Raw genomic sequence first — 24,297 nt, 5'->3', positions numbered from 1 at the left:
GGCTTCCTGTGCACTTAAGATGTGACTTTAAGGTTTTACTACTTACGTATAAAATACTACACGGTCTAGCTCCAGCCTATCTTGCCGATTGTATTGTACCGTATGTCCCGGCAAGAAATCTGCGTTCAAAAGACTCCGGCTTATTAGTGATTCCTAGAGCTCAAAAAAAGTCTGCGGGCTATAGAGCGTTTTCCGTTCGGGCTCCAGTACTCTGGAATGCCCTCCCGGTAACAGTTCGAGATGCTACCTCAGTAGAAGCATTTAAGTCTCATCTTAAAACTCATCTGTATACTCTAGCCTTTAAATACACCTCCTTTTTAGACCAGTTGATCTGCCGCTTCTTTTCTTTCTCCTATGTCCCCCCCTCCCTTGTGGAGGGGGTCCGGTCCGATGACCATGGATGAAGTACTGGCTGTCCAGAGTCGAGACCCAGGATGGACCGCTTGTCGGGACCCAGGATGGACCGCTCGCCTGTATCGGTTGGGGACATCTCTACGCTGCTGATCCGCTTGAGATGGTTTCCTGTGGACGGGACTCTCGCTGCTATCTTGGAGCCACTATGGATTGAACTTTCACAGTATCATGTTAGACCCGCTCGACATCCATTGCTTTCGGTCCCCTAGAGGGGGGGGGTTGCCCACATCTGAGGTCCTCTCCAAGGTTTCTCATAGTCAGCATTGTCACTGGCGTCCCACTGGATGTGAATTCTCCCTGCCCACTGGGTGTGAGTTTTCCTTGCCCTTTTGTGGGTTCTTCCGAGGATGTTGTAGTCGTAATGATTTGTGCAGTCCTTTGAGACATTTGTGATTTGGGGCTATATAAATAAACATTGATTGATTGATTGATTGTCCGTCTCTGTGAGGAGGAGGAGAGAGAAACGCCTGTATTTTAATGCCCTCAGCTAACGTTCGCCATGCTGCTACCTCTCTGCTCGGCGAGAGTGTATGACGCTGGACGCACGACAGTATGTGACGTATGTAAGAAGACGGGCTTGTTGTCCGTCTCTGTGAGGAGGAGAGACGAGAAGGAGTGGGAAACGCCTGTAGTGTAATGCCCGCAGCTAAAAGCAACTGCGTGAGAACATATAATCGGATATTACGATATAGTCATTGTCTATATCGCACAGAGACAAACCTGGGATATATCGTTTATATCGATATATTGCCCAGCCCTGGTTGTAGAAATGATTGGAAACTGAAGACAGCCATGACATCATGTCCTTTACAAGTCTATGTACACTTTTGACCACAAGTGTAAGTCACCTCCATAATACTATTTAGTTTTGGTTGGGGGATGGTCAAAAAAAGCGTTTCCACCAACGTAGGACATGGCTGGCCAAGTACATAGGCCAAGAGAGTGTCACCCTGCTGAGGGGCAATCAGAGGGTCCAAATATTACAGCAAGTTCTTGGTTTTTGAGGAAATGGTTGAAGATCTCTGCTACACGAACAGACAACCCGGGAATAATCTTCCCAGCAGCAGCAAAGTGCAAATGAAACTTTGGAACCACACTCAAAAGGTTCCAACACCTCAGCACCTTTCCAAGATGGCAGACGTTCACAACGCCCTTTCCAAGATGGCAGACGTTCACAACGCCCTTTCCAAGATGGCAGACGTTCACAACGCCCTTTCCAAGATGGCAGACGTTCACAACGCCCTTTCCAAGATGGCAGACGTTCACAACGCCCTTTCCAAGATGGCAGACGTTCACAACGCCCTTTCCAAGATGGCAGACGTTCACAACGCCCTTTCCAAGATGGCAGACGTTCACAACGCCTTTTCCAAGATGGCAGATGTTCACAACGCCCTTTCCAAGATGGCAGACGTTCACAACGCCTTTTCCAAGATGGCAGACGTTCACAACGCCCTTTCCAAGATGGCAGACGTTCACAACGCCCTTTCCAAGATGGCAGACGTTCACAACGCCCTTTCCGTGTCTAAAAAGTGCCTGACAAGCACGTTGAGTCACTTTATTTGCACCTTTCCAAGCACTTGTGACATGACAGCAGTCCCCTCACATCATCTCCTGCTCTCGGCATTCTGGGAGCTGGGAGGTCAGCTGGCTTCTGATTGGCCGAAAGTTCAGCTGCGGGACGAGCCAGGCTGAAAGATAAAAGCACAAACTCAAAGTCATCCTTGCTAACGTGACACCAGCTGTCACTCACACCTTTTACTCGAGTCATCACAAGAACCTCAAAGGGCTTCACAAACCAAAACACCTTTGAAGAACACAAACATTTGTTGACTGTTCCACTTTTCTAACACAGAAAGACAACAAGACTAACCTTAAAGACAACAATATGACTGGAATGTTCCACTTTTCTAACACAGAAAGACAACAAGACTAACCTTGAAGACAACAATATGACTGGAATGTTCCACTTTTCTAACACAGAAAGACAAGGAGACTAACCTTGAAGACAACAATATGACTGGAATGTTCCACTTTTCTAACACAGAAAGACAAGGAGACTAACCTTGAAGACAACAATATGACTGGAATGTTCCACTTTTCTAACACAGAAAGACAAGGAGACTAACCTTGAAGACAACAATATGACTGGAATGTTCCACTTTTCTAACACAGAAAGACAACAAGACTAACCTTAAAGACAACAATATGACTGGAATGTTCCACTTTTCTAACACAGAAAGACAAGGAGACTAACCTTGAAGACAAGAATATGACTGGAATGTTCCACTTTTCTAACACAGAAAGACAACAAGACTAACCTTGAAGACAACAATATGACTGGAATGTTCCACTTTTCTAACACAGAAAGACAACAAGACTAACCTTGAAGACAACAATATGACTGGAATGTTCCACTTTTCTAACACAGAAGGACAAGGAGACTAACCTTAAAGACAACAATATGACTGGAATGTTCCACTTTTCTAACACAGAAAGACAAGGAGACTAACCTTGAAGACAACAATATGACTGGAATGTTCCACTTTTCTAACACAGAAAGACAAGGAGACTAACCTTAAAGACAACAATATGACTGGAATGTTCCACTTTTCTAACACAGAAAGACAACAAGACTAACCTTGAAGACAACAATATGACTGGAATGTTCCACTTTTCTAACACAGAAAGACAACAAGACTAACCTTAAAGACAACAATATGACTGGAATGTTCCACTTTTCTAACACAGAAAGACAAGGAGACTAACCTTAAAGACAACAATATGACTGGAATGTTCCACTTTTCTAACACAGAAAGACAAGGAGACTAACCTTGAAGACAACAATATGACTGGAATGTTCCACTTTTCTAACACAGAAAGACAACAAGACTAACCTTAAAGACAACAATATGACTGGAATGTTCCACTTTTCTAACACAGAAAGACAAGGAGACTAACCTTAAAGACAACAATATGACTGGAATGTTCCACTTTTCTAACACAGAAAGACAACAAGACTAACCTTGAAGACAACAATATGACTGGAATGTTCCACTTTTCTAACACAGAAGGACAAGGAGACTAACCTTGAAGACAACAATATGACTGGAATGTTCCACTTTTCTAACACAGAAGGACAAGGAGACTAACCTTGAAGACAACAATATGACTGGAATGTTCCACTTTTCTAACACAGAAAGACAACAAGACTAACCTTAAAGACAACAATATGACTGGAATGTTCCACTTTTCTAACACAGAAAGACAAGGAGACTAACCTTAAAGACAACAATATGACTGGAATGTTCCACTTTTCTAACACAGAAAGACAACAAGACTAACCTTGAAGACAACAATATGACTGGAATGTTCCACTTTTCTAACACAGAAGGACAAGGAGACTAACCTTGAAGACAACAATATGACTGGAATGTTCCACTTTTCTAACACAGAAAGACAAGGAGACTAACCTTAAAGACAACAATATGACTGGAATGTTCCACTTTTCTAACACAGAAAGACAACAAGACTAACCTTGAAGACAACAATATGACTGGAATGTTCCACTTTTCTAACACAGAAAGACAAGGAGACTAACCTTGAAGACAACAATATGACTGGAATGTTCCACTTTTCTAACACAGAAGGACAAGGAGACTAACCTTGAAGACAACAATATGACTGGAATGTTCCACTTTTCTAACACAGAAAGACAACAAGACTAACCTTAAAGACAACAATATGACTGGAATGTTCCACTTTTCTAACACAGAAAGACAAGGAGACTAACCTTAAAGACAACAATATGACTGGAATGTTCCACTTTTCTAACACAGAAAGACAACAAGACTAACCTTGAAGACAACAATATGACTGGAATGTTCCACTTTTCTAACACAGAAGGACAAGGAGACTAACCTTGAAGACAACAATATGACTGGAATGTTCCACTTTTCTAACACAGAAAGACAAGGAGACTAACCTTGAAGACAACAATATGACTGGAATGTTCCACTTTTCTAACACAGAAGGACAAGGAGACTAACCTTGAAGACAACAATATGACTGGAATGTTCCACTTTTCTAACACAGAAAGACAAGGAGACTAACCTTGAAGACAACAATATGACTGGAATGTTCCACTTTTCTAACACAGAAAGACAAGGAGACTAACCTTGAAGACAACAATATGACTGGAATGTTCCACTTTTCTAACACAGAAAGACAAGGAGACTAACCTTGAAGACAACAATATGACTGGAATGTTCCACTTTTCTAACACAGAAAGACAAGGAGACTAACCTTAAAGACAACAATATGACTGGAATGTTCCACTTTTCTAACACAGAAAGACAACAAGACTAACCTTGAAGACAACAATATGACTGGAATGTTCCACTTTTCTAACACAGAAAGACAAGGAGACTAACCTTGAAGACTACAATATGACTGGAATGTTCCACTTTTCTAACACAGAAAGACAAGGAGACTAACCTTGAAGACAACAATATGACTGGAATGTTCCACTTTTCTAACACAGAAGGACAAGGAGACTAACCTTGAAGACAAGAAGGTACCAGCGGACGTTAGGACCAGAGGATGAAGGCCAGAGAGAAGAATAAAAAGAGAAAGAGAAACTTTTCCTCCAACTCTTGCATGTGTCGTTTCTGAGCTTCCAGGACTTGCTCCAAGTCTTTGTTCCTCTAGGAGTGACACACATGAGGTTGCGGAAGAAAAGCGTCCGGCCTGGGAGGAGATGTCTGCTCACCTGTTGCGTGACTTGCAGAAGATCCATTCGGTCTTTGAGGATCTGAGCATCTCGCTCCCTCAGCTCGCACATCAGCGCACGTTTCCATTGGTCCATGGCCCTGTGGAGAGCCTCCCTCTGCTCCTCCGTCACACAAGCATTGGTCACCTTGTCCATCCCCAGGTGCTCCTGCTGTCCGAGCACCTGGCACAGCATGGCCTCCAGCTCCAGGATCCTCTGTGTCCATCAGGAGATGCTTGCAGCAGCAGGGATGGTGAAGGTTTGCCGAGTCCAACTTACCTTGTGACCTTCATCCATGGCGCGCTTCCTGAAGTCCAGCTCTTCGTCCAGGTAGCCCTTCTGCTTGCTGAACAAATCCTACCATAGACCCAGGTTCCAGCATCAGATACATGCTTCCAGAAACTTCTTGCACTTCCAGCCGTGGCAACACAAATGAATTGAAGAGCATCTCCAGAAGACCTTTCTACCTTCTCACTTTCAATGTCCAATATCTTCTGTCGCAGTGCAGACTTTGTTACTTCTATGGACTCCAACCACTGGGAAGTGACATCATTGGACGACTGTTATCTCACTGTATTACAAGCTCTCTCTCTCTCTCTCTGTGTGTGTGTGTGTGTGTGTGTACAAGTGTGTACCTTCTCTGCCAGAGTAAGAACAGTCCTGGCGTGAATCACGACCACCTGCTCCTCATTGGACAAGTTCTACAAGACACAACGACAAGATGTCAACAAAAAATATGGCAAACAGGAAGTCAACATTTGAGAATATGTTTCAAAGTGTTTTATATATATTATATATATATATATATATATATACAGTGGGGCAAAAAAGTATTTAGTCAGCCAGCGATTGTGCAAGTTGTCCCACTTCAAATGATGACAGAGGTCTGTCATTTTCATCATAGGTACAATCATACTTGCCAACCCTTCTGGATTTTCCGGGAGACTCCCAAAATTCAGCACCTCTCCCAAAAACCTCCTGGGACAAATTTTCTCCCGTAATTCAGGTGGAGCTGGAGGCCACGCCCCCCTAGCTCCATGACAACCTGGGTGATGTGTCTGAGAGCGTGCCTGCCCGATGACGTTATAACTAGAATGATGGAGGGCGACTTCTTGGTTTCTTATGTGGGTTTATTGTTAGGCAGTTTCATTAACGTCCTCCCAGTGCGCTAACAACACACAACAAAAACAGTCACGTTTACTTATAACTCTACCGTAAGGCAGTTTGTCTGCCGTAAACAGCATGTGACACTCTTAAACAGGACAATACTGCCATCTACTGTACATGATGCACCACAACACCTCCAGGCAACTTCAACACTTTACTAATACCCTCCTCCATTCGCATCCCATCTCCCCGGATTGTAAATAACCTAATGTAAATAATCAAATGTACTTCTAATGTATATACTTGTTCTTATGCTATGTGAACTCACTATGTTCTCTGCTGGCTGTACATATCCTACTAAGTCACACCTACACTGTTTCAATGTCCACATTTCTCTGTTGATGCAATTGTTGATGACTGAAGTACTGATATCAACCAAAGCTCCTCATCCCACCTGCCATGCACTTGTAAATAATGTAAATAATCAAAAGTACTTCTAATGTATATACTTGTTCTTATGCTATGTGAAGTGACTATGTTCTCTGCTGGCTGTACATATCCTACTAAGTCACACCTACACTGTTTCAATGTCCATTTCTCTGTTGATGCAATTGTTGATAACTGAAGTACTGATATCAACCAAAGCTCCTCATCCCACCTGCCATGCACTTGTAAATAATGTAAATAATCAAATGTATATACTATGATAAATTACCTGTGTGATGACTGTATTATGTTGATAGTATGTACCATGAATTGATGAAGGTGGACCCCGACTTAAACAACTTATTGGGGTGTTACCATTTAGTGGTCAATTGTACATAATATGTACTGTACTGTGCAATCTACTAATACAAGTGTCAATCAATCAGTCATGCATTTGTGACAATAAAATCTACTTTAGAAAGTGCAGTGCACAACTGCGCACACAACAGCTGTAAATATACTACTCCCCTCTTAACCGCGCCCCCAACCACACCCCCTGCCCCCAACCACACCCCCTGCCCCCACCTCCCAAAATCGGAGGTCTCAAGGTTGGCAAGTATGGGTACACTTCAACTGTGAGAGACAGAATGGGAAAAAAAATATATAGGAATTCACATTGTAGGAATTTTAAAGAATTTATTTGTAAATGATGGTGGAAAATAAGTATTTGGTCAAGCATCAAAGCTCTCACTGATGGAAGGAGGTTTTGGCTCCAAATCTCAGGATACATGGCCCCATTCATTCTTTCCTTAACACGGATCAATCGTCCTGTCCTCTTAGCAGAAAAACAGCCCCAAAGCATGATGTTTCCACCCCCATGCTTCACAGTAGGTATGGTGTTCTTGGGATGCAACTCAGTATTCTTCTTCCTCCAAACACCACCAGTTGAGTTTATGCCAAAAAGTTATATTTTGGTTTCATCTGACCACATGACATTCTCCCAATCCTCTGCTGTATCATCCATGTGCTCTCTGGCAAACTTCAGACAGGCCTGGACATGCACTGGCTTAAGCAGGGGGACACGTCTGGCACTGCAGGATTTGATTCCCTGTCGGCGTAGTGTGTTACTGATGGTAACCTTTGTTACTTTGGTCCCAGCTCTCTGCAGGTCATTCACCAGGTCCCCCCGTGTAGTTCTGGGATTTTTGCTTACCATTTTCATGATCATTTTGACCCCACGGGATGAGATCTTGCGTGGAGCCCCAGATCGAGGGAGATTATCAGTGGTTTTGTTTGTCTTCCATTTTCTGATAATTGCTCCCACAGTTGATGTTATCCCACCAAGCTGCTTGCCTATTGTAGATTCACTCTTCCCAGTCTGGTGCAGGTCTACAATTATTTTCCTGGTGTCCTTCGTCAGCTCTTTGGTCTTGGCCATAGTGGAGTTTGGAGTCTGACTGTTTGAGGCTGTGGACAGGTGTCTTTTATACAGATAACGAGTTCAAACAAGTGCTATTAATACAGGTAACGAGTGGAGGACAGAAGAGCTTCTTAAAGAAGAAGTTAGGGACGGCGTGGCGCAGTGGAGTGAGTGGCCGTGCGCAACCCGAGCGTCCCTGGTTCAATTCCCACCTAGTACCAACCTCGTCATGTCCGTTGTGTCCTGAGCAAGACACTTCACCCTTGCTCCTGATGTGTGCTGTTTGGCGCCTTGCATGGCAGCTCCCTCCATCAGTGTGTGAATGTGTGTGTGAATGGGTAAATGTGGAACTAGTGTCAAAGTGCTTTGAGTACCTTGAAGGTAGAAAAGCGCTATACAAGTACAACCCATTTATCATTTAAGTTACAGGTCTGTGAGAGCCAGAGATCTTCCTTGTTTGAAGTCACCAAATACTTCTTTTCCACCATCATTTACAAATACTTTCTTTAAAATTCCTACAATGTGAATTCCTGGATTTTTATTTCCTATTCTGTCTCTCACAGTTGAAGTGTACCTATGATGAAAATGACAGACCTCTGTCATCATTTGAAGTGGGACAACTTGCACAATCGCTGGCTGACTAAATACTTGTTTGCCCCACTGTATATATATATATATATATATATATATATATATATATATATATATATATATACACACACACATATATATATATATATACACACACACATATATATATATATATATATATATATACATATATATACATACATGTATATATATGTATGTATATGTAGGTGTGGGAAAAATCACAGAAGTGTTTCATGAGGGGTTCCCTCAATCATCAGGAGAATCTCTGATGATTGAGGGAACCCCTCATGAAACACTTCTGTAGAGATGAAGTAGTCTTGTGATTTTTCCCACACCTACATATTGCGCTCTACCACGGTATCGAGCACTATTCTCTGGATAATCCAATCAAGACATATATATATATATATATATATATATATATATATATATATATATATATAAAATGAACATGCAAACATTAGTAACAGCATTGCAGGAAGTCAGCATGAGAGAATACGTGTCAAAATGTTCAATAAATATATATTTACAAAACAAAATGAACATACACTTACGGCGTTATCTCCTAGAATGTCCAACTTCTTCATGAGATCACTGATCACAATGTCCTGGAGAAATAGAAGAAGACAGAGCTGACCTTACTTTGAAGGCTTGACATAGAAAAGACAACATTTGCGGGTGAGACCTACAGTAACTCCCTCGGCCTCACAGTAGATCTGCAAAGGACTGAGGCATTCTGGGAAGTGGACTTGCTGGAAGTTGATGGCAGGTGAGCGCCACTCCCTCTCCTGTGCCACAAACAAGTGGTCACATGACTTTTAGATGGACAGACAGAATGGTATTCACCCCACAACGGGGAAGCATTTGCTTGCAGTGCAGGACAAACTAGATCATAGATGACACTTATGAGGATTGCACTATTTAAGTCAAGTGAAAGAAAAACACCAACATCTGTATTGCAGACCAAGAAGTTCAACATGACTTAGCACAAAAGTGTGTTGTAAAGTCTGAGAATGCACTGTGGATGTAACAATCTAATGCGTTATTGAGGTAACAGTCTAATGCACTGGGGATGTAACAATCTAATGCATTATTGAGGTAACAGTCTAATGCACTGGGGATGTAACAGTCTAATGCGTTATTGAGGTAACAGTCTAATGCACTGGGGATGTAACAATCTAATGCATTATTGAGGTAACAATCTAATGCACTGTGGATGTAACAGTCTAATGCACTGTGGATGTAACAGTCTAATGCACTGTGGATGTAACAGTCTAATGCACTGGGGATGTAACAATCTAATGCATTATTGAGGTAACAATCTAATGCACTGTGGATGTAACAGTCTAATGCACTGTGGATGTAACAGTCTAATGCACTGGGGATGTAACAATCTAATGCGTTATTGAGGTAACAGTCTAATGCACTGGGGATGTAACAATCTAATGCGTTATTGAGGTAACAGTCTAATGCACTGGGGATGTAACAATCTAATGCGTTGTTGATGTACTAGTTTGTTGCACTGTGGATGTAACAGTCTAATGCACTGTGGATGTAACAGTCTAATGCACTGTGGATGTAACAATCTAATGCGTTATTGAGGTAACAGTCTAATGCACTGTGGATGTAACAGTCTAATGCACTGGGGATGTAACAATCTAATGCGTTGTTGATGTACTAGTTTAATGCACTGTGGATGTAACAATCTAATGCACTGTGGATGTAACAGTCTAATGCACTGTGGATGTAACAGTCTAATGCACTGTGGATGTAAAAATCTAATGCACTGTGAATGTAACAAACTAATGCGTTATTGATGTAATAGTTTAATGCACTGTGGATGTAACAATCTAATGTGTTATTGATGTAACAGTTTAATGCACTGTGGATGTAACAGTCTAATGCACTGTGGATGTAACAATCTAATGTGTTATTGATGTAATAGTTTAATGCACTGTGGATGTAACAGTGTAATGCACTGTGGATGTAACAATCTAATGCGTTATTGATGTAATAGTTTAATGCACTGTGGATGTAACAATCTAATGTGTTATTGATGTAACAGTTTAATGCACTGTGGATGTAACAGTCTAATGCACTGGGGATGTAACAATCTAATGCGTTGTTGATGTACTAGTTAAATGCACTGTGGATGTAACAGTCTAATGCGTTATTGATGTAATAGTTTAATGCTATGTGGATGTAACAGTTTAATGCATTGTGGATGTAACAGTCTAGTGCACTGTGGATGTAACAGTCTAGTGCACTGTGGGTGTAGTAGTCTAGTGCACTGTGGATGTAACAGTCTATTGCACTGTGGATGTAACAGTCTAGTGCACTGTGGATGTAACAATCTAATGTGTTATTGATGTACTAGTTTAATGCACTGTGGATGTAACAATCTAATGCACTGTGGATGTAACAGTCTAATGCACTGTGAATGTAACAATCTAATGCGTTATTGATGTAATAGTTTAATGCACTGTGGATGTAACAGTCTAATGCACTGTGGATGTAACAGTCTAATGCACTATGGATGTAACAATCTAATGCGTTGTTGATCTACTAGTTTAATGCACTGTGGATGTAACAGTCTAATGCACTGTGGATGTAACAGTCTAATGCACTATGGATGTAACAATCTAATGCGTTGTTGATCTACTAGTTTAATGCACTGTGGATGTACCAGTCTAATGCGTTATTGATGTAATAGTTTAATGCACTGTGGATGTAACAGTATAATGCACTGTGGATGTAACAATCTAATGAGTTATTGATGTAATAGTTTAATGCACTGTGGATGTAACAGTCTAATGCACTGTGGATGTAACAATCTAATGCGTTATTGATGTAATAGTTTAATGCAATGTGGATGTACCAGTCTAATGCGTTATTGATGTAATAGTTTAATGCACTGTGGATGTAACAGTCTAATGCGTTATTGATGTAATAGTTTAATGCACTGTGGATGTAACAGTCTAATGCGTTATTGATGTAATAGTTTAATGCACTGTGGATGTAACAGTCTAATGCGTTATTGATGTAATAGTTTAATGCACTGTGGATGTAACAGTCTAATGCACTGGAGATGTAACAATATAATGCGTTGTTGATGTACTAGTTTAATGCACTGTGGATGTACCAGTCTAATGCGTTATTGATGTAATAGTTTAATGCACTGTGGATGTAACAGTCTAATGCGTTATTGATGTAATAGTTTAATGCACTGTGGATGTAACAGTCTAATGCACTGTGGATGTAACAATCTAATGCGTTATTGATGTAATAGTTTAATGCACTGTGGATGTAACAATCTAATGTGTGATTGATGTACTAGTTTAATGCACTGTGGATGTAACAGTCTAGTGCACTGTGGATGTAACAGTCTAGTGCACTGTGGATGTAACAGTCTAGTGCACTGTGGATGTAACAGTCTAGTGCACTGTGGATGTAACAGTCTAGTGCACTGTGGATGTAACAGTCTAGTGCACTGTGGATGTAACAGTCTAATGCACTGTGGATGTAACAGTCTAGTGCAGTGTGGATGTAACAGTCTAGTGCAGTGTGGATGTAACAGTCTAGTGCACTGTGGATATAACAGTCTAGTGCACTGTGGATGTAACAGTCTAATGCACTGTGGATGTAACAATCTAATGCATTATTGATGTAATAGTTTAATGCACTGTGGATGTAACAATCTAATGTGTTATTGATGTAACAGTTTAATGCACTGTGGATGTAACAGTCTAATGCACTGGAGATGTAACAATCTAATGCATTGTTGATGTACTAGTTTAATGCACTGTGGATGTACCAGTCTAATGCGTTATTGATGTAATAGTTTAATGCACTGTGGATGTAACAATCTAATGCGTTATTGATGTAATAGTTTAATGCACTGTGGATGTAACAATCTAATGTGTTATTGATGTACTAGTTTAATGCAGTGTGGATGTAACAGTCTAGTGCAGTGTGGATGTAACAGTCTATTGCATTGTGGATGTAACAGTCTAGTGCACTGTGGATGTAACAGTCTAGTGCACTGTGGATGTAACAGTCTAGTGCACTGTGGATGTAACAGTCTAGTGCACTGTGGATGTAACAGTCTAGTGCAGTGTGGATGTAACAGTCTAGTGCAGTGTGGATGTAACAGTCTATTGCATTGTGGATGTAACAGTCTAGTGCACTGTGGATGTAACAGTCTAGTGCACTGTGGATGTAACAGTCTAGTGCACTGTGGATGTAACAGTCTAGTGCACTGTGGATGTAACAGTCTAGTGCACTGTGGATGTCACAGTCTAGTGCACTGTGGATGTAACAGTCTAGTGCACTGTGGATGTAACAGTCTAGTGCGCTGTGGATGTAACAGTCTAGTGCACTGTGGATGTAACAGTCTAGTGCACTGTGGATGTAACAGTCTAGTGCACTGTGGATGTCACAGTCTAGTGCACTGTGGATGTAACAGTCTAGTGCACTGTGGATGTAACAGTCTAGTGCACTGTGGATGTAACAGTCTAGTGCACTGTGGATGTAACAGTCTAGTGCACTGTGGATGTCACAGTCTAGTGCACTGTGGATGTAACAGTCTAGTGCACTGTGGATGTAACAGTCTAGTGCACTGTGGATGTAACAGTCTAGTGCACTGTGGATGTAACAGTCTAGTGCACTGTGGATGTAACAGTCTAGTGCACTGTGGATGTAACAGTCTAGTGCAGTGTGGATGTAACAGTCTATTGCATTGTGGATGTAACAGTCTAGTGCACTGTGGATGTAACAGTCTAGTGCACTGTGGATGTAACAGTCTAGTGCACTGTGGATGTAACAGTCTAGTGCACTGTGGATGTAACAGTCTAGTGCACTGTGGATGTCACAGTCTAGTGCACTGTGGATGTAACAGTCTAGTGCAGTGTGGATGTAACAGTCTAGTGCACTGTGGATGTAACAGTCTAGTGCACTGTGGATGTCACACAGTGGGAATATGGTCAACATCTTTACGTGGGTCACCTCTTTCATTTGTCAGCTCAATTCTTCTCACCTCCAGCTCTAAGATTCGGAACTCCAGTAGTTCGTTTTGGTCTCGGACATCTTGAATGTTGTTTTTCAGATGGACTTCTTCTGCCTCCATCTGCTTGATCTAAAACAAAGATGTCAGGACTTCCTCCTGCACTCTTCTTAGGAGAACTTGACAGCAGCATGAGGCTCAGAAAGACAACATTCTGGATAGAGACACACCTTGTCCACCAACTGCTGGTTCCTCTGGTACAACAACTGCTTCTCCTCCACCCACTTCACCTCCTGCAGGACCAGCATCACAAGTGTCCATCATCACAAGTGTCCATCATCACAAGTGTCCAGCATCACAAGTGTCCATCATCACAAGTGTCCATCATCACAAGTGTCCATCATCACAAGAGTTCATCATCACAAGTGTCCATCATCACAAGTATCCATCATCACAAGTGTCCATCATCACAAGTGTCCATCATCACAAGTGTCCATCATCACAAGTGTCCATCATCACAAGTGTCCATCATCACAAGTGTCCATCATCACAAGTGTCCATCATCACAAGTGTCCATCATCACAAGTGTCCATCATCACAAGTGTCCATCATCACAAGTGTCCATCATCACAAGAGTTCATCATCACAAGTGTCCATCATCACAAGTGTCCAGCATCACAAGTGTCCATCATCACAAGAGTTCATCATCACAAGTGTCCATCATCACAAGTGTCCATCATCACAAGTGTCCATCATCACAAGTGTCCATCATCACAAGAGTCCATCATCACAAGTGTCCATCATCACAAGTGTCCATCATCACAAGTGTCCATCATCACAAGTGTCCATCATCACAAGTGTCCATCATCACAAGAGTCCATCATCACAAGTGTCCATCATCACAATTGTCCATCATCACAAGTGTCCATCATCACAAGTGTCCATCATCACAAGTGTCCATCATCACAAGTGTCCATCATCACAAGTGTCCATCATCACAAGTGTCCATCATCACAATTGTCCATCAACACAAGAGTTCATCATCACAAGTGTCCATCATCACAAGTGTCCATCATCACAATTGTCCATCAACACAAGAGTTCATCATCACAAGTGTCCATCATCACAATTGTCCATCAACACAAGAGTTCATCATCACAAGAGTCCATCATCACAAGTGTCCATCATCACAAGTGTCCATCATCACAAGTGTCCATCATCACAAGTGTCCATCATCACAAGTGTCCATCATCACAAGTGTCCATCATCACAAGAGTTCATCATCACAAGTGTCCATCATCACAATTGTCCATCATCACAAGTGTCCATCATCACAAGTGTCCATCATCACAAGAGTTCATCATCACAAGTGTCCATCATCACAATTGTCCATCAACACAAGAGTTCATCATCACACATGTCCATCATCACAAGTGTCCATCATCACAAGTGTCCATCATCACAAGTGTCCATCATCACAAGTGTCCATCATCACAAGTGTCCATCATCACAAGTGTCCATCATCACAAGAGTTCATCATCACAAGTGTCCATCATCACAATTGTCCATCAACACAAGAGTTCATCATCACACATGTCCATCATCACAAGTGTCCATCATCACAAGTGTCCATCATCACAAGTGTCCATCATCACAAGTGTCCATCATCACAAGTGTCCATCATCACACGTGTCCATCATCACAAGTGTCCATCATCACAAGTGTCCATCAACACAAGAGTTCATCATCACAAGTGTCCATCATCACAAGTGTCCATCATCACAATTGTCCATCATCACAAGTGTCCATCATCACAAGGTGAAGTGGGTGTCCATAATCACAAGTGTCCATCATCACAATTGTCCATCATCACAAGTGTCCATCATCACAATTGTCCATCATCAAAAGAGTTCATCATCACAAGTGTCCATCATCACAAGTGTCCATCATCACAATTGTCCATCATCACAATTGTCCATCATCAAAAGAGTTCATCATCACAAGTGTCCATCATCACAATTGTCCATCATCACAAGTGTTCATCATCACAAGTGTCCATCATCACAAGTGTCCATCATCACAAGTGTCCATCATCACAAGTGTTCATCATCACAAGTGTCCATCATCACAATTGTCCATCATCAAAAGAGTTCATCATCACAAGTGTCCATCATCACAAGTGTCCATCATCACAAGTGTCCATAATCACAAGTGTCCATCATCACAATTGTCCATCATCAAAAGTGTCCATCATCACAAGTGTCCATCATCACAAGTGTCCATCATCACAAGTGTCCATCATCACAAGTGTTCATCATCACAAGTGTCCATCATCACAATTGTCCATCATCAAAAGAGTTCATCATCACAAGTGTCCATCATCACAAGTGTCCATCATCACAAGTGTTCATCATCACAAGTGTCCATCATCACAATTTTCCATCATCAAAAGTGTCCATCATCACAAGTGTCCATCATCACAAGTGTCCATCATCACAAGAGTTCATCATCACAAGTGTCCATCATCACAAGTGTCCATCAACACAAGAGTTCATCATCACACATGTCCATCATCACAAGTGTCCATCATCACAAGTGTCCATCATCACAAGTGTCCATCATCACAAGTGTCCATCATCACAAGTGTCCATCATCACAAGAGTTCATCATCACAAGTGTCCATCATCACAAGTGTCCATCATCACAATTGTCCATCATCACAAGTGTCCATCATCACAAGGTGAAGTGGGTGTCCATAATCACAAGTGTCCATCATCACAATTGTCCATCATCACAAGTGTCCATCATCACAATTGTCCATCATCAAAAGAGTTCATCATCACAAGTGTCCATCATCACAAGTGTCCATCATCACAATTGTCCATCATCACAAGTGTCCATCATCACAATTGTCCATCATCAAAAGAGTTCATCATCACAAGTGTCCATCATCACAATTGTCCATCATCACAAGTGTTCATCATCACAAGTGTCCATCATCACAAGTGTCCATCATCACAAGTGTCCATCATCACAAGTGTTCATCATCACAAGTGTCCATCATCACAATTGTCCATCATCAAAAGAGTTCATCATCACAAGTGTCCATCATCACAAGTGTCCATCATCACAAGTGTCCATAATCACAAGTGTCCATCATCACAAGTGTCCATCATCAAAAGAGTTCATCATCACAAGTGTCCATCATCACAAGTGTCCATCATCACAAGTGTCCATCATCACAAAAGTTCATCATCACAAGTGTCCATCATCACAAGTGTCCATCATCACAAGTGTCCATCATCACAAGTGTCCATCATCACAAGTGTCCATCATCACAAGAGTTCATCATCACAAGTGTCCATCATCACAAGAGTTCATCATCACAAGTGTCCATCATCACAGGTGTCCATCATCACAAGTGTCCATCATCACAAGTGTCCATAATCACAAGTGTCCATAATCACAAGTGTCCATCATCACAATCGTCCATCATCACAAGTGTCCATCATCACAAGAGTCCATCATCACAAGTGTTCATCATCACAAGTGTCCATCATCACAATTGTCCATCATCAAAAGAGTTCATCATCACAAGTGTCCATCATCACAAGTGTCCATCATCACAATCGTCCATCATCACAAGTGTCCATCATCACAAGTGTCCGTCATCACAATCGTCCATCATCACAAGTGTCCATCATCACAAGTGTCCATCATCACAAGTGTTCATCATCACAAGTGTCCATCATCACAAGTGTTCATCATCACAAGTGTCCATCATCACAAGTGTCCATCATCACAAGTGTCCATCATCACAAGAGTCCATCATCACAAGTGTTCATCATCACAAGTGTCCATCATCACAATTGTCCATCATCAAAAGTGTCCATCATCACAAGTGTCCATCATCACAAGTGTTCATCATCACAAGTGTCCATCATCACAATTGTCCATCATCAAAAGAGTTCATCATCACAAGTGTCCATCATCACAAGTGTCCATCATCACAAGTGTCCATAATCACAAGTGTCCATCATCACAATTGTCCATCATCAAAAGAGTTCATCATCACAAGTGTCCATCATCACAAGTGTCCATCATCACAAGTGTCCATCATCACAAAAGTTCATCATCACAAGTGTCCATCATCACAAGTGTCCATCATCACAAGTGTCCATAATCACAAGTGTCCATCATCACAAGAGTTCATCATCACAAGTGTCCATCATCACAATTGTCCATCATCACAAGTGTCCATCATCACAAGTGTCCATCATCACAAGAGTTCATCATCACAAGTGTCCATCATCACAATTGTCCATCAACACAAGAGTTCATCATCACACATGTCCATCATCACAAGTGTCCATCATCACAAGTGTCCATCATCACAAGTGTCCATCATCACAAGTGTCCATCATCACAAGTGTCCATCATCACAAGTGTCCATCATCAAAAGTGTCCATCATCACAATTGTCCATCAACACAAGAGTTCATCATCACAAGTGTCCATCATCACAAGTGTCCATCATCACAAGTGTCCATCATCACAAGAGTTCATCATCACAAGTGTCCATCATCACAATTGTCCATCAACACAAGAGTTCATCATCACACATGTCCATCATCACAAGTGTCCATCATCACAAGTGTCCATCATCACAAGTGTCCATCATCACAATTTTCCATCATCAAAAGTGTCCATCATCACAAGTGTCCATCATCACACGTGTCCATCATCACAAGTGTCCATCATCACAAGTGTCCATCATCACAAGTGTCCATCATCACAAGAGTTCATCATCACAAGTGTCCATCATCACAAGTGTCCATCATCACAATTGTCCATCATCACAAGTGTCCATCATCACAAGGTGAAGTGGGTGTCCATAATCACAAGTGTCCATCATCACAATTGTCCATCATCACAAGTGTCCATCATCACAATTGTCCATCATCAAAAGAGTTCATCATCACAAGTGTCCATCATCACAAGTGTCCATCATCACAATTGTCCATCATCACAAGTGTCCATCATCACAATTGTCCATCATCAAAAGAGTTCATCATCACAAGTGTCCATCATCACAATTGTCCATCATCACAAGTGTTCATCATCACAAGTGTCCATCATCACAAGTGTCCATCATCACAAGTGTCCATCATCACAAGTGTTCATCATCACAAGTGTCCATCATCACAATTGTCCATCATCAAAAGAGTTCATCATCACAAGTGTCCATCATCACAAGTGTCCATCATCACAAGTGTCCATAATCACAAGTGTCCATCATCACAATTGTCCATCATCAAAAGTGTCCATCATCACAAGTGTCCATCATCACAAGTGTCCATCATCACAAGTGTCCATCATCACAAGTGTTCATCATCACAAGTGTCCATCATCACAATTGTCCATCATCAAAAGAGTTCATCATCACAAGTGTCCATCATCACAAGTGTCCATCATCACAAGTGTTCATCATCACAAGTGTCCATCATCACAATTTTCCATCATCAAAAGTGTCCATCATCACAAGTGTCCATCATCACAAGTGTCCATCATCACAAGAGTTCATCATCACAAGTGTCCATCATCACAAGTGTCCATCAACACAAGAGTTCATCATCACACATGTCCATCATCACAAGTGTCCATCATCACAAGTGTCCATCATCACAAGTGTCCATCATCACAAGTGTCCATCATCACAAGAGTTCATCATCACAAGTGTCCATCATCACAAGTGTCCATCATCACAATTGTCCATCATCACAAGTGTCCATCATCACAAGGTGAAGTGGGTGTCCATAATCACAAGTGTCCATCATCACAATTGTCCATCATCACAAGTGTCCATCATCACAATTGTCCATCATCAAAAGAGTTCATCATCACAAGTGTCCATCATCACAAGTGTCCATCATCACAATTGTCCATCATCACAAGTGTCCATCATCACAATTGTCCATCATCAAAAGAGTTCATCATCACAAGTGTCCATCATCACAATTGTCCATCATCACAAGTGTTCATCATCACAAGTGTCCATCATCACAAGTGTCCATCATCACAAGTGTCCATCATCACAAGTGTTCATCATCACAAGTGTCCATCATCACAATTGTCCATCATCAAAAGAGTTCATCATCACAAGTGTCCATCATCACAAGTGTCCATCATCACAAGTGTCCATAATCACAAGTGTCCATCATCACAAGTGTCCATCATCAAAAGAGTTCATCATCACAAGTGTCCATCATCACAAGTGTCCATCATCACAAGTGTCCATCATCACAAAAGTTCATCATCACAAGTGTCCATCATCACAAGTGTCCATCATCACAAGTGTCCATCATCACAAGTGTCCATCATCACAAGTGTCCATCATCACAAGAGTTCATCATCACAAGTGTCCATCATCACAAGAGTTCATCATCACAAGTGTCCATCATCACAGGTGTCCATCATCACAAGTGTCCATCATCACAAGTGTCCATAATCACAAGTGTCCATAATCACAAGTGTCCATCATCACAAGTGTCCATAATCACAAGTGTCCATCATCACAAGTGTCCATCATCACAATCGTCCATCATCACAAGTGTCCATCATCACAAGAGTCCATCATCACAAGTGTTCATCATCACAAGTGTCCATCATCACAATTGTCCATCATCAAAAGAGTTCATCATCACAAGTGTCCATCATCACAAGTGTCCATCATCACAATCGTCCATCATCACAAGTGTCCATCATCACAGGTGTCCATCATCACAAGTGTTCATCATCACAAGTGTCCATCATCACAAGTGTCCATCATCACAAGTGTTCATCATCACAAGTGTCCATCATCACAATTGTCCATCATCACAAGTGTCCATCATCACAAGTGTCCATCATCACAAGTGTTCATCATCACAAGTGTCCATCATCACAATTGTCCATCATCACAAGTGTCCATCATCACAAGAGTCCATCATCACAAGTGTCCATAATCACAAGTGTCCATCATCACAAGTGTCCATCATCACAATCGTCCATCATCACAAGTGTCCATCATCACAATTGTCCATCATCACAGGTGTCCATCATCACAAGTGTCCATCATCACAAGTGTTCATCATCACAAGTGTCCATCATCACAATTGTCCATCATCACAAGTGTCCATCATCACAAGAGTCCATCATCACAAGTGTCCATAATCACAAGTGTCCATCATCACAAGTGTCCATCATCACAATCGTCCATCATCACAAGTGTCCATCATCACAATTGTCCATCATCACAGGTGTCCATCATCACAAGTGTCCATCATCACAAGTGTCCATAATCACAAGTGTCCATCATCACAAGTGTCCATCATCACAATCGTCCATCATCACAAGTGTCCATCATCACAAGAGTCCATCATCACAAGTGTTCATCATCACAAGTGTCCATCATCACAATTGTCCATCATCAAAAGAGTTCATCATCACAAGTGTCCATCATCACAAGTGTCCATCATCACAATCGTCCATCATCACAAGTGTCCATCATCACAAGTGTCCATCATCACAATCGTCCATCATCACAAGTGTCCATCATCACAAGTGTCCATCATCACAAGTGTTCATCATCACAAGTGTCCATCATCACAATTGTCCATCATCACAAGTGTCCATCATCACAAGTGTCCATCATCACAAGTGTTCATCATCACAAGTGTCCATCATCACAATTGTCCATCATCACAAGTGTCCATCATCACAAGAGTCCATCATCACAAGTGTTCATCATCACAAGTGTCCATCATCACAATTGTCCATCATCAAAAGTGTCCATCATCACAAGTGTCCATCATCACAAGTGTTCATCATCACAAGTGTCCATCATCACAATTGTCCATCATCAAAAGAGTTCATCATCACAAGTGTCCATCATCACAAGTGTCCATCATCACAAGTGTCCATAATCACAAGTGTCCATCATCACAATTGTCCATCATCAAAAGAGTTCATCATCACAAGTGTCCATCATCACAAGTGTCCATCATCACAAGTGTCCATCATCACAAAAGTTCATCATCACAAGTGTCCATCATCACAAGTGTCCATCATCACAAGTGTCCATAATCACAAGTGTCCATCATCACAAGTGTCCATCATCACAAGTGTCCATCATCACAAGTGTCCATCATCACAAGTGTCCATCATCACAAGAGTTCATCATCACAAGTGTCCATCATCACAAGAGTTCATCATCACAAGTGTCCATCATCACAGGTGTCCATCATCACAAGTGTCCATAATCACAAGTGTCCATAATCACAAGTGTCCATCATCACAAGTGTCCATCATCACAAGTGTCCATCATCACAAGAGTTCATCATCACAAGTGTCCATCATCACAAGAGTTCATCATCACAAGTGTCCATCATCACAAGTGTCCATCATCACAAGTGTCCATCATCACAAGTGTCCATCATCACACGTGTCCATCATCACAAGTGTCCATCATCACAAGTGTCCATCATCACAAGTGTCCATCATCACAAGTGTCCATCATCACAAGAGTTCATCATCACAAGTGTCCATCATCACAAGTGTCCATCATTACAAGTGTCCATAATCACAAGTGTCCATCATCACAAGAGTTCATCATCACAAGTGTCCATCATCACAAGTGTCCATCATCACAAGTGTCCATCATCACAAGTGTCCATCATCACAAGTGTCTATCATCACAAGAGTCCATCATCACAAGTGTCCATCATCACAAGTGTCCATCATCACAAGTGTCCATCATCACAACTGTCCATCATCACAAGTGTCCATCATCACAAGAGTTCATCATCACAAGTGTCCATCATCACAGGTGTCCATCATCACAAGAGTTCATCATCACAAGAGTTCATCATCACAGGTGTCCATCATCACAAGTGTCCATCATCACAAGAGTTCATCATCACACATGTCCATCATCACAAGTGTCCATCATCACAAGAGTTCATCATCACAAGTGTCCATCATCACAAGTGTCCATCATCACAAGTGTTCATCATCACAAGTGTCCATCATCACAAGAGTTCATCATCACAAGTGTCCATCATCACAAGTGTCCATCATCACAAGTGTCCATCATCACAAGTGTCCATCATCACAATCGTCCATCATCACAAGTGTCCATCATCACAAGAGTCCATCATCACAAGTGTTCATCATCACAAGTGTCCATCATCACAATTGTCCATCATCAAAAGAGTTCATCATCACAAGTGTCCATCATCACAAGTGTCCATCATCACAATCGTCCATCATCACAAGTGTCCATCATCACAAGTGTCCATCATCACAATCGTCCATCATCACAAGTGTCCATCATCACAAGTGTCCATCATCACAAGTGTTCATCATCACAAGTGTCCATCATCACAATTGTCCATCATCACAAGTGTCCATCATCACAAGTGTCCATCATCACAAGTGTTCATCATCACAAGTGTCCATCATCACAATTGTCCATCATCACAAGTGTCCATCATCACAAGAGTCCATCATCACAAGTGTTCATCATCACAAGTGTCCATCATCACAATTGTCCATCATCAAAAGTGTCCATCATCACAAGTGTCCATCATCACAAGTGTTCATCATCACAAGTGTCCATCATCACAATTGTCCATCATCAAAAGAGTTCATCATCACAAGTGTCCATCATCACAAGTGTCCATCATCACAAGTGTCCATAATCACAAGTGTCCATCATCACAATTGTCCATCATCAAAAGAGTTCATCATCACAAGTGTCCATCATCACAAGTGTCCATCATCACAAAAGTTCATCATCACAAGTGTCCATCATCACAAGTGTCCATCATCACAAGTGTCCATAATCACAAGTGTCCATCATCACAAGTGTCCATCATCACAAGTGTCCATCATCACAAGTGTCCATCATCACAAGTGTCCATCATCACAAGAGTTCATCATCACAAGTGTCCATCATCACAAGAGTTCATCATCACAAGTGTCCATCATCACAAGTGTCCATCATCACAAGTGTCCATCATCACAGGTGTCCATCATCACAAGTGTCCATCATCACAAGTGTCCATAATCACAAGTGTCCATCATCACAAGTGTCCATCATCACAAGTGTCCATCATCACAAGTGTCCATCATCACAAGAGTTCATCATCACAAGTGTCCATCATCACAAGTGTCCATCATCACAAGTGTCCATCATCACAAGTGTCCATCATCACACGTGTCCATCATCACAAGTGTCCATCATCACAAGTGTCCATCATCACAAGTGTCCATCATCACAAGTGTCCATCATCACAAGTGTCCATCATCACAAGTGTCCATCATCACAAGAGTTCATCATCACAAGTGTCCATCATCACAAGTGTCCATCATTACAAGTGTCCATAATCACAAGTGTCCATCATCACAAGAGTTCATCATCACAAGTGTCCATCATCACAAGTGTCCATCATCACAAGTGTCCATCATCACAAGTGTCCATCATCACAAGTGTCTATCATCACAAGAG

The 24,297-nt window shown here is 41.6% G+C and overlaps 1 protein-coding gene across 1 annotated transcript in view; it reads right to left on the bottom strand.

Annotated features, from left to right (window-relative positions):
• Positions 1–46: 46 nt before the first annotated feature.
• LOC133536640 (janus kinase and microtubule-interacting protein 3-like) overlaps positions 47–24,297 on the bottom strand; it is a 29,545-nt gene continuing 5,294 nt past the window's right edge. The window contains exons 4-13 of the mRNA XM_061877261.1: positions 13,980–14,042; positions 13,783–13,881; positions 9,437–9,535; positions 9,302–9,355; positions 5,818–5,883; positions 5,650–5,718; positions 5,462–5,539; positions 5,183–5,398; positions 4,973–5,117; positions 47–2,102 (exon numbers count right to left, since the gene is read on the bottom strand). Coding sequence (XP_061733245.1) covers positions 5,001–5,117; positions 5,183–5,398; positions 5,462–5,539; positions 5,650–5,718; positions 5,818–5,883; positions 9,302–9,355; positions 9,437–9,535; positions 13,783–13,881; positions 13,980–14,042 — 861 coding nt within the window. The 3' untranslated portion in view covers positions 47–2,102; positions 4,973–5,000. The remainder of the gene's footprint in view (positions 2,103–4,972; positions 5,118–5,182; positions 5,399–5,461; positions 5,540–5,649; positions 5,719–5,817; positions 5,884–9,301; positions 9,356–9,436; positions 9,536–13,782; positions 13,882–13,979; positions 14,043–24,297) is intronic.

The sequence above is a fragment of the Nerophis ophidion genome, linkage group LG17 (genome assembly GCF_033978795.1).
Source record: "Nerophis ophidion isolate RoL-2023_Sa linkage group LG17, RoL_Noph_v1.0, whole genome shotgun sequence".
NCBI lineage: Eukaryota > Metazoa > Chordata > Actinopteri > Syngnathiformes > Syngnathidae > Nerophis > Nerophis ophidion.
The sequence above is the reverse complement of the archived record's forward strand: the minus strand, read 5'-3'. Positions and strand labels throughout refer to the sequence as shown.